Below are 14655 nucleotides of genomic sequence, written 5' to 3'. Positions count from 1 at the left end.
GAGAAAAGGGGAGGAAGAAAGGGGGAGAGAGAAAAAGAGAGGGAAATAAAGAAAAAAGGGAGAGACAGACAGAGCAAGAGGAAAGAAGAAGAGAAAAAAGGTGAACAAGAGAAAGAGTGAGATGAAAAAGAAAAGACAAGAGGGAATTTCAGAATAAGAGAGAAAAGGCAGGGTGGGAGAAGGAGGGGAGAAGGGGAAGAGAGAAAAAGAGAGAGGGAGATAAAGATAAAGGAGGGAGAGAGAGAGAGAGAGAGAGAGAGAGAGAGAGAGAGAGAAGGGGATAGGGATAGGGGTTCACATAAATAGAGTAAGGCATGAGACAGATAGAGAGAGTTAAAAGAAGAAGAGAGTGCAGACACCGGTGCAGTTTGTCTGGGTTACTCATTGCTCATGTGCTTTCAAATTGTGGTCTGAACTGTAAAGGGAGCTCATTTATTATTTAGCAGTTTTCATCCTATGCCATTTGAGTCAAGGTTATAATGCCTCCACAGGCCCCATTTATTTCCCTCTAAATGCCATCAGTTTGCATTGTATGTGTTCATTTCCCCTCTTTCTCTCTCTCTTTCTCTCTCTGCTACTGAAGCAGTAGTGTTATACCTGACTTACACTTTTAGGCTCACAACAAAACAGTTATTTCTTGCGGTGAAAAAGGGAAGGAGAGAACAGAGACAGTCATTTGTGGAAAAAATAGAGAGGAAAAAAAATGTCTAGCTGACCCTGAGCACAAAGGAGATAGACATTTCTGTTTCCTGTTTGTTCAAATAACGGACACGTCTGGAGCATTATATATTAATAAATCTATTCTGGGCTCTTATGTTGCACTGCAGGGAGAAAGAACAAATTGTTTCTCTCACAACAGATGGTTTTGCAGGCTGGGGTGGTGAAAAGTGCATCGTGTGATTCAAGCACGGCTTCGGCTTTTCGAAACACACAAGCGGTTATGCACTCAGAGCCCAATTTCAACCTCAGACTTTTCTTTTTGGACTCTCTGTGTCCAAAAGTATCCAGACATCCCTCCTAATCAGTTAAGTAAGGTGCATTCACTGAGTGATGGAGCTCCATTCAGCACCACTGGATTCTGCTGGAGTTGTTTTTGATCCAAAATGAATCATCCAACATCAGTACCTGACCTCACTAATGCTCTAGTAGCCGAATGCAATCAAATCTTCACAGCAATGTTCCAACATCTAGTGTAACGTTCCCAGAAAAGTAGATGCTGTTACTGCAGGACAGGAGGACAAACTCACGTGTCTTTTTGAATTAAGAAGAAATGTGCAGACATCTATAAACCTCTATGTAGTGCATTCAGTAGGTGTGGTTTTAGCTTTGTTTAGCATTTTGTAACTGAATTCATTGAATCTTTCTGGTGCAATTCAACTATATCTGAAAGATTTTGCATACAGTAGACCTTTACAGCAGCTGATACCGGAGACCCCTTGACCTTCATGTTTTATTGTATTCCTGCTGTAACATCAGCTGTCTTTAATACTATGTGAACATTTCATGATAAATGGAGCACTAGAATGGTCCAAAAACCTCACTACATTAATGTATATAAAAGTTGTAAGAATGGTTTGGAGTAAGTCACATGTAATTGTAAGTCAGATGTAATTGATCAGTTAAGACGTGTTTGGTGACCAGACTTTGTTTCTTTATTGTGAAATTTGAGCTAAAAGGATAATGTAGCTAACAAACACTGCCTGCTTCAGCTACATGGTGATGTTTTCTTCATTATTTAAGTTCACAGTAAGTCGTAGTGTGCTCTAAACCACATCAACAGGTCTATTTGACCTTAAAGGTATTTATACTCAGCAGCAAAATAAACACACCCCTCCATTCAATGCTCCCTCAGGAGCTCCACCTCCCAAATTCATGGATGCACGTCATCAAGGCCAACACACTTTTTTAGATCTTTGTGGCCATAAAACCCTTTACAAATATTGTAAACACAAACACCATAATTAAACGTTAGAGTAAACAATGACACAGCAAGTACCATAATTTATGCTAGCTTGGTAAAGGGTTAGCAAACTGTCGCTACAGTTGCTGCTGTAAAGTTAACCAGTTGCTATCACAAACATTCGTGAGCAGGACAAAACAATACTGACCAACTGATTCTGTGCCACAGCAAAAATTAGTTAATGTTAACCACCTGTCCAGCAGGACCAACCTCCTCATCCCTTTCCCTGCATTTCAACTCTGAATCACCAGCTTCTTGCTCTAATTTTACCATTCCACCATAAAAGGTGCAGCAGCTTGACAATCCAGTGCCTCAGCTTCTTGTTTGAATTTTCCCATTCTGCCTTAAACTGGGCATGCATGCTGTATGCGCGGTCCCTGTCTAGGGAGGGCAAAACAAAACGTGGTGAGGGCCAACATTTTTACAGGGCTGGACTAATATATAAGTGCAGCTAGATCAGCTACGAAAACAAAAAACAGAGAAGCTGAGATTACAGCACACACAGAGGGGGCGGGACTCTCTGCAACGGACGCCATTACACCAATGTGTGATTAATATATATATATATATATATATATATATATATATATATATATATACCACCTTTAATGAAAACCTGCATGTGGTTTGAGCAGGTTAAGAGAATTTTTGGGGATGTATTTATGGATAGGATTTGGGTGACTATTGACTCCTAGTGTTTGTTAGCAGCATTAGTCTTTTAGCTCCAAAACTAAAGAAGCAACATTTGGACACTAAACATGTTTTGGTCCACATCTAATTAGATTGCATCTGAGATAAGCAGTAAATTTAATTTATTAGCAAAATTATTTAAACAATTTAAGCAAAATTATTATAAAACAAAATTATTCAAACAACTTTATCTTCCTCCTATAAATGTACTACTTTTACAGTGAGACTGTACACCTTGATTCATTCAGTATGATTTCAACAGTATATAACAGACTATTTTCAATTCAATATAAATTGAATTGTTCTGATTTAATTAAATTGAATTTTGCTTTCATGTGCCCACATCTCCATTGCCAATTCAACCTTTGACCTAAATTGGGCTTTGTCTGAAAGATTTAATGTTCAGTGGGGTTTACTTGAATCTTATTTGTAAGTATTGATTTCTGATTTTCTCTCGTCCCCTGCAGTACCAGGGATCCAGTGGGGGAAGCCAGACGGGGTCCTGCAACTCCCTCAAGACTCCTCCCTCTCCATAGAAGACAAATCCTGCCTAAGTCTCAGCGTTTGAGTGGGCAGTGGCTCCTCCTTGAAAGTCGTTAGGTCAAGAATGGAGCTGCTGACCTCCTCAGGAGTCTTACTTCTAAGAAAAAGGCCTGGAACATCGTTGTCTTCAACCTGTGCCTCTGGAAGCCCTTCCTTGCATGGGAACACTGATTGTTTCAGCTGCATGTTGAGTGGTCACATACTGTACGGTTATTTTAACACAAAATATGGTGATATGAAAAGAGTACAAGGGGTTTCATTTTGAATGTTATCCTGTTTTTCAATGTCATACACTGTTAATCCAAATGTTAAGGTTCTAAACACCTTTACAGTGAATTTATTTGAGCTGTTGCTCTATTTGAGAACATATTTGACTGTAATGTAAAATAAACACCAGTATTAAAAGATAATAACAAGAATATTCAAATATTCAAAAGTATTTGTGTTTTACACATTTGATGTTGCATTTTCCAAGGAGTTCTCAAATATAGGAATACTGCTCAATTAAATACTGAAATACATGTAAATGTTACAGAAAAGTGTTTAGAACTCAGACATTGGAATTTATAGTGTGAAGAGTTGTGAAAAAGTGTCTGCCCTCTTCCTAATTTTCTCTGTTATTGCACATTTATGACAGTGAATTACAGTTGATTATTTATCGAGAAAATGTATTCAATGTGTAAATCATCCCTGTGAAAAAGTAGTTGCCCCTTTAGTTACTCAAGCATATTCTGAGTGAACCCAGCTTTCATGTAGTCAGCCCTGGGAACATTGGTGAATCTTCTCAGGAGTGACTGGCATGCCAAAATTTCCCAAAGGTCACAGAGCCAAATCATCTAGGAAGTCATTAAATGTTCCAAGAGAACATCCGAGGAGCTGTACCTCTCTCTAGCCTCAGCTAAGGTCAGTGTCATGACTGCAGAGTGAAAAAGGTATTCAGGAGAAAAGTAGCATTCACGGAAAGCAGCAAGGGAGATTGTACTAATAAAACAAAAGAAACATCAATACTCATCTCACATTTCCAATAAAGCTCCTGGACAATCCCTATGTTACTTGGTCTTGGACAAACTAGGCCAAAGTTTTTGGCCTACGCAGGTTCCTTTATAACTGCCATAAATCAAGTTCTGCCTTACCAACATTCAAACATAGTGGTGGTAATAGGAAGGTGTGGGGATGTTTTGCTGACCCATGACCCATGACCCTACTATTGAAGGAACCATGGATTCTGTTCAGAAAATCAGAGAATTTTTGAGGAAGGCATATGTTTATCTGTCCATGGGCTGAAGCTGAACATAATGATCCAAAACAGAAATGCAAATCCATGTCCTGACATGAACCCAATAAAGATGCTGTGGCCTCAAACAAGCAGTTCATGCTTGAAAAACTACCAGTCAATCTGAGTTAAATCAATTCTCCAAAGACAAGTGGGATCCAGTTCCTCCATAACAATCTGAAAGGCTGATATCAAATTATAGCAAGTTTATTGCAGTTACCATTACTAAAAGGTTAATTGGATATCTTTGGTCCTTAAATAAATGAAATGATCATTTATAATATGCTTTTTGCATTTGAGAATGTTACATTTTGTTTAAAGATCTAAAAGTATTCACTGTGACAAATATGCCATGAGAAAAATATGACAGAGAAAATCAGGAGGGAAATACATTTTCACAGCACTTTAGTAGCCAGTCCCAAATGTAAATGGCCCTCCCTTATCGCACAAACAACCACCAATCAGGGAGGGCGAAGGCTAGCAAATGCCTGACGCTGGTGCGGCCTGCTATGGTGTCTTTTGAGCCACCGCCTCAGCAGAACGCGCACTCTTTGAAACATGCAGACCTGAATGGCTGGTATATCGTGTTATTCCTTCTCTGAGAGATTACTGGGATTCAACCACGGGCTCACTTTTACACTGGAATTAGAGCTTTTAGAGAATGAGCAACTAAAAAAAAAGAGTTCAAAGTCTCAAAGAGCGTTTTTATGGGTGTCTATAAGCTTTATTTGATTAACTTTTTTTAAAGCATAGTCTTGGTTCCTGTTTCTGACTGGATATTGTAGTGTATGTTATTGTGTCATCTGTAGATCTTGAGGTCATAATATTCCCTTTACATCATTCCCCTTTTTCTTTACTCAAAAGTGCATGGATGTGTTTTTTGGTGGGGTACAGTCTGAAGCAGTTTTGTCATGAAATAATGTGCGAATTCTGTCATGAAACTGTTGCTGCCATTTGCTGATGATTTACTTACAGACTTTGCGAGTAAAATGTAATTTCATGTTATTAAACACATTTCTTAAAAAAATAGTCTTGATGTGAAGTTTTCTGTGAAGAAATTACGATTTTAAAATGGTCAAAAATGCTGTGCATGATTTACTACCAGTATTTGCCTTTCAATATTTACACAGCACAAATTAATAATCAAATTTAAAACCCTCCCAAATAATGAGGAGCTTAAGGGGCTTAAATAGATAATTGAAGTTAACAATTTTCACAAATAAGCTCCAAACACTAAATGAGTATCATTAAGGAGCGTAGCTCACCCAGTTATATTTGGCTTTTTGGGTGGATGATTTGTCTGGGTTTCAGTGCTAAATTCACCAAAATGGCATGAACGCAATGATTTCTATATGATCACCATGAATGCTAATATTGCCTGTGTTCAACTACAGTGACAGACTCTGGAACGAAAGGAAAGGAAGGCTTTCAATGTCCTATGATAGTTCATATTTAGCACTAGTTGGCTGAGAATTTATCACTGCAAAGCCTGGCATACACTGTAGGATTTTAGTCCATGTCTGAACCCAATTAAGCTGTAGCCAACTGAATTTCATGACTAGGCCCAATTTTAGCTTCATTGGCGGTTGTGTGGTGTGTGAGGGGGAAGTGATGCCTGATTAACTGCCCAAATGAGCTCTGACTGAGCATTTGGATGATAGGATGGATTTCTGACCTGTCAATGACCAATTACTTAAAGTTGCACCCAAAACCACACACAAACATAATCACAACCATTCATCTTACATTGGTAAACACATAAACCGAGGCAAAAAGTTCACATTGGCAATAACAGAGGTCATATATGCTGATTTAGCCCTGTTTGAACGAATGAACTTGCAAGACATAAACATAAATTTGCTGATTTTTAAAAATGGTCTTGTTAAACAGCCAGTACAGAGACTGGCTTATCCTACCCATGTAAGTCACCACCTGCTTTTAGTCACAGTGCAGTGAAGCTCAAGCTTCTCACTTTTCTCTTCCGGTGCACTCGATAAGTTATAAAATTCTGGCTTCTACGCCCAAGTAGCAATCATAGGCTTTGGCCACAAAATGATCTACTCAAACAGTGGGAGTTGTCACTAAAGAACAAGATTTCTAAATCTGCACAGTGTAGGCCTGGCTTAATGATTTTGAAGTAACTAGTGCAGATCAATTTACGTATCAGCGAATTAACCTGCTTTGTTGCAAACCTGTTCTAATGAATTCTTGTTTGAGAGCTTGTTTTCAATTAGAGGCTTTACCCATGAGACATCTCAAAGAGTAACTCAAATACAACAGTGACACTGCTTGTCTCCCCCCATTGATTATTAACCATAAGCTAACTGTTAGGAGCAGCACACAGAATGAAGGAATGGAAATGAAGGAATGCTATCTGACCAATACATACAGTATATGCAGTATTTGTGCTGTCTAAACCTTTTTTTCACTTTTTGTAAAATTAGTCAAAATATTATGATGAATGCATGAACAAAAATGGTTCAGAATTCTTAGGGGGTGCTTGTTACATTAACTTACAAGAACAGTCAAGCATGCTTTTTCTTCTCCTGAAAAATGATTGTTCATACAAGACTTTGGACCATAAAAGATTTTGGCCCATGGTGCCCTTCACCTCTCATGCCTTTACTAGATGCCTTGTACTTACACAGCACCCAAAGCTGTTCATTATAGCACCAAATTGGTTGAGACATAGTTAAATGTAGTGAACATAGCAGTCAGTAAACAAGCATTCCACTGATTTTTTTTAATAATTGAAGGCAGTTTACCAGAGGCCCAAAAGAAGTAAGTTATGCTGCTATTACCAGCCACTTTATTAGAAATCTCTACCATGTTGGTACATTTTGTAGATGTACAGTCAGAGACTACAGCCTTTCTTTTTATATCTGCACAGTTTGGGTTAGTCATACTCATCCTCAGTTGTCAGTTTATGACAACAGGCCCACTGTTGGCTGGACACATCCAGGTATTGGACTATTTCAATTCAGCTTTGACACTCTAGTTCAACACACAATAACTATAATATCTGGCAGGTGGTGGTCCTACAGTGGTCCCTTTCAAGTGATCAATAGGGTTGAGGGTGGCTGACAAATTGTGCAGCAACTGAGGGCCTACAGTCAGTTACTGTAAACCTCCCAAGTGTACCTTTTTGCTGAGCATTTCTGACAAAATGGGTATGAAGAGTTTTAATTCAATCAAGCCAAATCAAATTATTTGGTCACAGAAGCAAGGGATAATGACTTGATGCCCTTGCTAGAAATGAATGTATTCTAAATGTCTCACAAAAGACATTATGACAACAGAAAAGCCTTAAGCATAGCTGTAAAACTCTGAAAAATCCCCCCTTTTAAGTCTCGTTCAGGCAGTAATCCAATTTATTCTTATAAGCTCTCGGGTTACTATGATGAAATGCTTGGCGTTTGCACGGCGATCACCGCTGCCTGCAAATAACAGCTAAATGACAGAGATAAATCAATTTGCTCTGTTTGGAGAGGTCAGCTCCATTGTGCTTTTCATTCCAATCCAGCAGATGCAAAAGGCTATTATCTGCCTACTGGCCACAAATGAGACATGAACTGCTATCCTAATGCTGCTGAGCACAGTGCTGGAGAGCTAGCTGGCTTCCATGCAGAGAGACAGCTCTGTCTGCAGAGACAGCTATCTCCTGCCTCAGCTATCATATCTCTGCCCATGCACGTCGGCTGAGTTTCACCAGGCATTGATTGTAAGGGCTGATAAAGTGGTGCCCAGGGAAATCAGAGGAGCTAGAGAGCTCAGAGTAATACCGGATAATAACCAAGACAGGAATATTTCCCATGTGATCCTGAATGCCACACAGAATCACCACATGATCAAATAATGCTCAAATAATACAATGCACACAATAGCCAAAATGATTTATCAGGACAAATAGGTGGTGAAATACCACATCTGATTTTATACTGCAATGTCTAACCAGGTCATCTGAGTGTAGTACACTGATGACCATTTGGTCCAGCCTTCTGAGCGCAGCTGCCAGAACATGATTGTGTTCAAAACTAGATTCAGCATATATTAAAGAATGCAATACTTCATAGAGCTCTCTCTGCACAATACTGCTAGCCCACGTGTGCCATTGACCTTACATTATTGTGAGTAACTGGTGTGTTGCAATGCTATTTAAATATAATGATGAACAGCACGCCTATTCATATAGTTACAGTAGTATGCATGTTTTATTGATTTTCTAAGTGAAAATAAGTTGGCATCTTTCTCCATTTTTTGCAGCACAATTTGTATTTATTTGCTGAGTTATCAAATTTGGAAAAAAAAATGCTAACTTTATTTGAAGGCTACCTACATAAGGACTTCATAGTATGTGAAAAGGCTTTGCATAATGTATTTATAAAGCCATATTTGAGTATTTCTAAACAGTTTATGCCATTAACTGCAAGATGGCATAAGATGTTTTATGAAGTACATGGTATTGAAATGACATAAGGGACCTTAAGATAAAGTATGAGACAAAAAAAGCCAAGACCTGTTTAAGAGCACCACATATCAGTTCTATGAAATATTTTGATGCCCTTGAAAGCCCTCAGTATATCAGTATAATATTATTATTTCATAAAACATTTCATGCTACCTTGCAGTTAATGGGCTGTTAATAAATACAGTTTTGCTTAATAAATACATTAATCAATGCTTAAACATGCATTATAAAGTCTCTGTGTGGCTAGACTTTGAATAAAGCGTTAGTTTAAGGCCTGCTATGTCAAAAAATGTCATGTACTTCATTAAACATCTTATACAGCTTGCAATTAATGTGGTTTCTGTCCATAAATTCTCAAGTATTGCTTTATAAATATGTTGTTCAGTGCTTATACACTGAAGTGTCTATGAAGGTAGCCTTCAAATAGTTACCAAAACATCTCTTCTACACAAGGCCAACTGTGATATCAACTGAAACTTCAGAATCCACTTTGACTGCATTCCTCAACTTTTTCCAAAGAGCGAGAAAAAAACTGTATAAAGTTATGACATGCTTTCGTGATTGCTGGCGATAATTGGAAATTTTTGCTTAAAGGCAATTTTCAATGTTGTTTGGTACTTCATACAATGGTGCTGCACAGATTGCATTCCATCTTTTGTTGAGCTGGTAAAGTGACCCTGTCACATAGTAGAGCCTATGGCTGACACCTCATCCGGCCCCATTAGATGCAGAGTGTGGACCGCAAAGCGGGCATAAGCCCAGAGGTCAGCCCAAAGGTCAACACTGTTGAAGCCTGGAAGGGTCTGATATTCACAGAAGTGCTTTAAAAACTGTGGAATAACAACTCGGGTGAAAGCATACAAGCAAGAATGAAAGGATAACTTGATCATAATCTGATCATAAAATAAGTGCACGCAAATTTCACTAACATTTTTGTTATTCATCAGTTTCATTTTTGGCGTATCTGTACAGTCAAACCTTTGGTATAAGTGTGCTTAAATATGAGCATAAAAGTTTCACAACCCGAAAAAATGCCTGATTTGTGGTTAGCAAGCCAAAACTAATGTGCTATTAATTTGTGCTCATAGCCATACAGTAAAAAAGTGAATGCACATTGGTATTACATGCACAGTGGTATAAACAAAACAAACAATTGCTATAAACTATTCTATTTTCGAGTTAAGCATTTACTAAACTGTGCATACTAATATACCACCCAAAAAATAATAAATACAAAACACAGCTACTGCAGAAGCATCTCACATGCTATAATAATAAAGATTTAAATATGTTATTTTAGGTCAATAATCATCTTAAAACAACAAAAAACCCACTTTTTAGTTTACATTGTATTTTTCCAGTCATCACAATTTTAACTATATGAAGTTTGGTCAGTAGGGAAGCAGCCACACTCACTGTTCAACAGCCAATGCTCACAAGTTGCTAAATGCTGTCATTTTATTGAGTGGCTACTGAAGCATCTGCATGAATTAGGTTGTGCTTCGTGTAAATTAAATAATGGTAGACTGGCACTTAATTTCACGCACTGGAGCAGATTTATCATTTGCACTCAAATCTCTGCTTGCTTCCATTTCATATGAAAGTTGCATGAATCGGACGCAGAGTAGTTTGTAAATGATTAAAGGCAAGACAATCAAATCTGCATTCTTTTTTACGTCACTTTGATGAATAAGGGCCAGTGATACCCCATATGATGCTTAATCTTTACCAATTAAACGTACATAACAGTGACATAGTTCCTTAAATGTGTGGTTGAACTATATGATTACTGCTAATTTGGTCACTAAACTGTAATTAATCTAATAAGAAGGAACAGAATTATCAACGTCACACAACACAATCCAATACAACAATCCTATGTTTATTAGTTACTATCAATGCGGTATTAATGCAGGATATCACATCACCCAATGTGTTCATATATGTCGATGTGTAAGAATACTAGAGTGCTGCTGGTGTGCATGAAATAAATCCATTTTTTAGACCAGCAGGTAAAAGAGTTTTACTGTCCCTGATTGATGTCCATGGTAACTCAGTTTACTGTCACCAGGCACAGGCCTAACTTGATTCATCATTTCCACATGAATGAAATATACTCCTTCAGCATGATTACAGTCAAACAAGAACTGAAAGGCAACACTTTGTTAATCTAACATGTTTTATTCCTATGCAAATCATTTTAATGCATCACTTTATGCTTACATATGTCCCTGTTTTTTAGAAAAAGAACCAAAAACGTGTTGACTCAGAACACTTATAAAGGAAGAACATGGACAAATGCTGAATGTATTTTGTGCCAGTGATTCTTCATTCTCTGCATGAAAAATATCGTCTATGGTATTCAACTTTGTACTACAGAAGCTTTGAATATTCCTCCAGATACTGAAGTATTTCTTCCTTTTTCACTTTTTGACATAATTTAATAAATTGCCCTTTTTATTATGTCAAAAGTTCATGCTGAATGGTCCTAAATTGCTTGGAAAAAAATCTTCACATTAACTTACACTGAAAGACGTCTTCATTCATTGTTCTCAGCTAAAAACATCACATTGATCCTTTTCCTAGTGAAGGTGTTAAAACATTATTCAAGCTTTGTTAAGAGCCATTATGTTGGTCATTCAGCAGCGACATCTGATATATTGCTGAGGACACCAAAGTGGCCCACGTCGCCACAATTACACCATTTCTGTCACTTTACAGCTGTGAGCGGCCGAGGGCGGGAGCATGAGCGGCTCGTTAGGGACTCATTAGGACAGAGAGAGGCGAGTGATATGCTATGAGTCCAGAGTAAAGAGCCACAATGGCAGGCAACACTCAGCAGAGCATTTGTATGCTTTCCCTCTCCATGATTAAAAGGTGAACTGAAATGACTGCTATGTCAAGCAGCAATTGATTGTTGGCAAAAGCTCTCCAGCTACAGTGAGTCATATAGAGTGCAATGGTGAGGCTTCAGAAGAAAAGCTTTTATTTCCTGCCGTGGTTTCATACTGTGTCATACACACACAGCTGACCACAGAGGCTGAATATGCATAATTAAACTTTGCAAATCATTATCGATCATTCCTAACCCCCCAATATGAGATGGCTTATCTGCAGAGGAGGCAGCTGCACAGCATGTGCACCCTTTTGATAAATGAGAGATTAAGAAAAAAATCCACTAAAGAGTCATATTAGGGTACAGGCTATAAAGAGGAAGTAATAAAATGATAATAAATAAGGTTGCCTTGGGACAGTATGTCAGCAATTAAAGAATGAAAGAAAAAATGTTATGTATAATGGGACACTAGTTTACTTTTTGGCAGCTATACTAAGCAAAGCTCAAACAAATGTTTTTTTTTTTTTTATGCATTTCACAGCTGTACTAATTGAAGTGTTGCATGCACTGACTTTGGATAAGATTAACTCTGAGAAGATGACATTTTAAATGCAGATATATTGTCCTTAAACAGATTACATATTCCTCAGGTTCTTATCTCTGGGCAATGTTATCAGATTTAAATAGCATCTTTCATTTAGAATGGCTAAAAGGCTGGAGAAAGACAAGCACGGTGAGCAGAAGAACAGTAAAGAAAGAGATAATGAACAGGAGGGTTCATTTATGAAATGTTTGAACCAGTTATTTCTACCATTTTTCATACACTAAATGACTTGTGCAAGAAGCATTTACACTGGGGAAAAAAAAAGAAATCACAGAACAGTGATTTTGACTGAACACCACTGTACTGTAATACTGCTGTAAGTTGCTCCCCAAACTTTTGACATGGTCTCGCTGAACCTACTGTACATCCATTATCTTGCCCCTGGCCTCTCTCATCGTTATCATCTTTGATGTGTTTCTGCGCGCACTCTGCCTTTTTGTTGCTGGGGAACCTGAGTCTGGCAGACACAGCAGAGGGGGAGGGGAAGCTATGGAGGCTTACTGGTTCTGAAGCACATAGTGTTGTATCGAGAAGTAGTTCTTAGTGAAAAAACACGCCTAGAGTAGGACTTGCTAAGATCAGACAAATACAGTAGCTGCTTCTTTGCAGCCCAGGAGTCTTGAGTAAAGAAATTATTTAATGATTTATTTATTTCTTCATTTTCTTTAAATAGCAGTGGAAATCTATTTTGCTATTATTAAAATGTGACCATTTTTAATATAAAATGTAAACATTTCCTAAAGATTCAAGATAAGTTTCCAAGGAAAATGCCTTACAAAACAATGCACTCTGTCTAGTTCAATTGAATTGAATTGAACTGAACTGGCTCCAGCACCCCCCACAACAAAAGAAGAATAAGTGGTTCAGAAAATGTGTGTGTGTGACTTGAAGTGATATGAATTGAATCAAATCAAACCAAGCCAGATCCAACTGAATTAAATTGAGCCAACCCAAACCAAATTAAGCCAAATACAACTGTATGTAATTGAACTGAATTGAATCAAATCAAATCAAACCAAACTAGCCAAACTAAATTGATTTGAATTGACCTAAACCCTAACCAAAACCAAACCAAACCAAGTGTAGTCCAACTAAACTGTACTAAACTTATTTAAAGCAAACCCAATTGAATTGAGCCAAAGCCAAACCAGAACCAAACCAAGCCAAGCCTAAATGAACTGAATTGAATTTAAATCAATGTATCCAAAACCGAAACACACCAAAACCGAACAAAACCAAGTCTAATCCAACTAAATTGAATTCAATTGAACTGAATCAAACCAGAACTGATCCAAAACAAGCTAAACCGCATTGAGTTAAATTGAATTAAACTAAACTGAACTAAACTAAGTTTAATTAAACTGAAGGGAACTGAACTGAAATGACCCTATAGGGATCCTGTAGCAAAGTAACAATGCTTCTAAATCTGAATGACCACAGTACTGTTGATCAGAGTAGTTTCCCTGCCATAGCACACCTCATTCATTCACTAATTATGATGGTCTTCTTGAGCTGAATCTTGCTGCATGTAGTACTGTGGACCTCCAGGACTAACAGCTAAGAATTGTGCTCTAGCTCAAAAAAATCACCATATCTGGTGGTGCTTTAGAAATATTACTGACATTCCTCCAACCTGTATTTGTTTCATATAATACGCTTTGGATTTTCCATGGTGTGCTCCTTTAATACTGCTTTAGAATGGATAATCCCACAGGACTCGGAGTGCTTGTATTGATAAATGGTTTAATCACACAACTATACAACATGTGCAGTAGAGAAGAAATGTGAGGGAGCAGTGGGGCTGAGTGCTGCAGAAGCTGAGGGACTACTGAATGATATTACAATGCAAATAAAACCAGCTACAGAAACGTTGTAGGTGTTTTTGTGATGCAGTCATGAAACACCTTCTCATGAGGAGCCATTTCAGAATTGAAAACTGCACACCACATTAGCTAATTTTCAGACCTGAAACGACTGATTTTGCATTGAAAATCAATCATGACTCAATCTGAGAGTGGCCCACATGACTGTTTGGAAAATGAATGTATTTGTGCACAATCGCAGACAAACATGAACAGAGAAAGACCAGTGTTATGAACCCTGACCAGATGTATAAATACCACTGGCAGAACACATCCCAAAAAAATCATTTTGAACATTGAATCAATAGATAGATCCCCGCATTTTGTTTTTAAATGCTAAAAACAAATAACCTAGCTTTAGTTACAGTAGGAGCCCAGACCTAGTGTTATTGCTATGATTCTCACAACATTTCACACAT

At 37.9% G+C, this 14655-nt stretch overlaps 1 protein-coding gene across 1 annotated transcript in view; it reads left to right on the top strand.

The window, feature by feature from the left end:
• Nucleotides 1-5475, top strand: part of syt9a (synaptotagmin IXa) — a 38452-nt gene extending 32977 nt beyond the window's left edge. The window contains exon 7 of the mRNA XM_017708860.2: nt 3118-5475. Coding sequence (XP_017564349.1) covers nt 3118-3186 — 69 coding nt within the window. The 3' untranslated portion in view covers nt 3187-5475. The remainder of the gene's footprint in view (nt 1-3117) is intronic.
• The last annotated feature ends 9180 nt before the right edge of the window (nt 5476-14655 follow it).

Source organism: Pygocentrus nattereri, chromosome 7 (assembly GCF_015220715.1).
Source record: "Pygocentrus nattereri isolate fPygNat1 chromosome 7, fPygNat1.pri, whole genome shotgun sequence".
NCBI lineage: Eukaryota > Metazoa > Chordata > Actinopteri > Characiformes > Serrasalmidae > Pygocentrus > Pygocentrus nattereri.
This window is presented reverse-complemented; position numbering and strand designations above follow the sequence as displayed.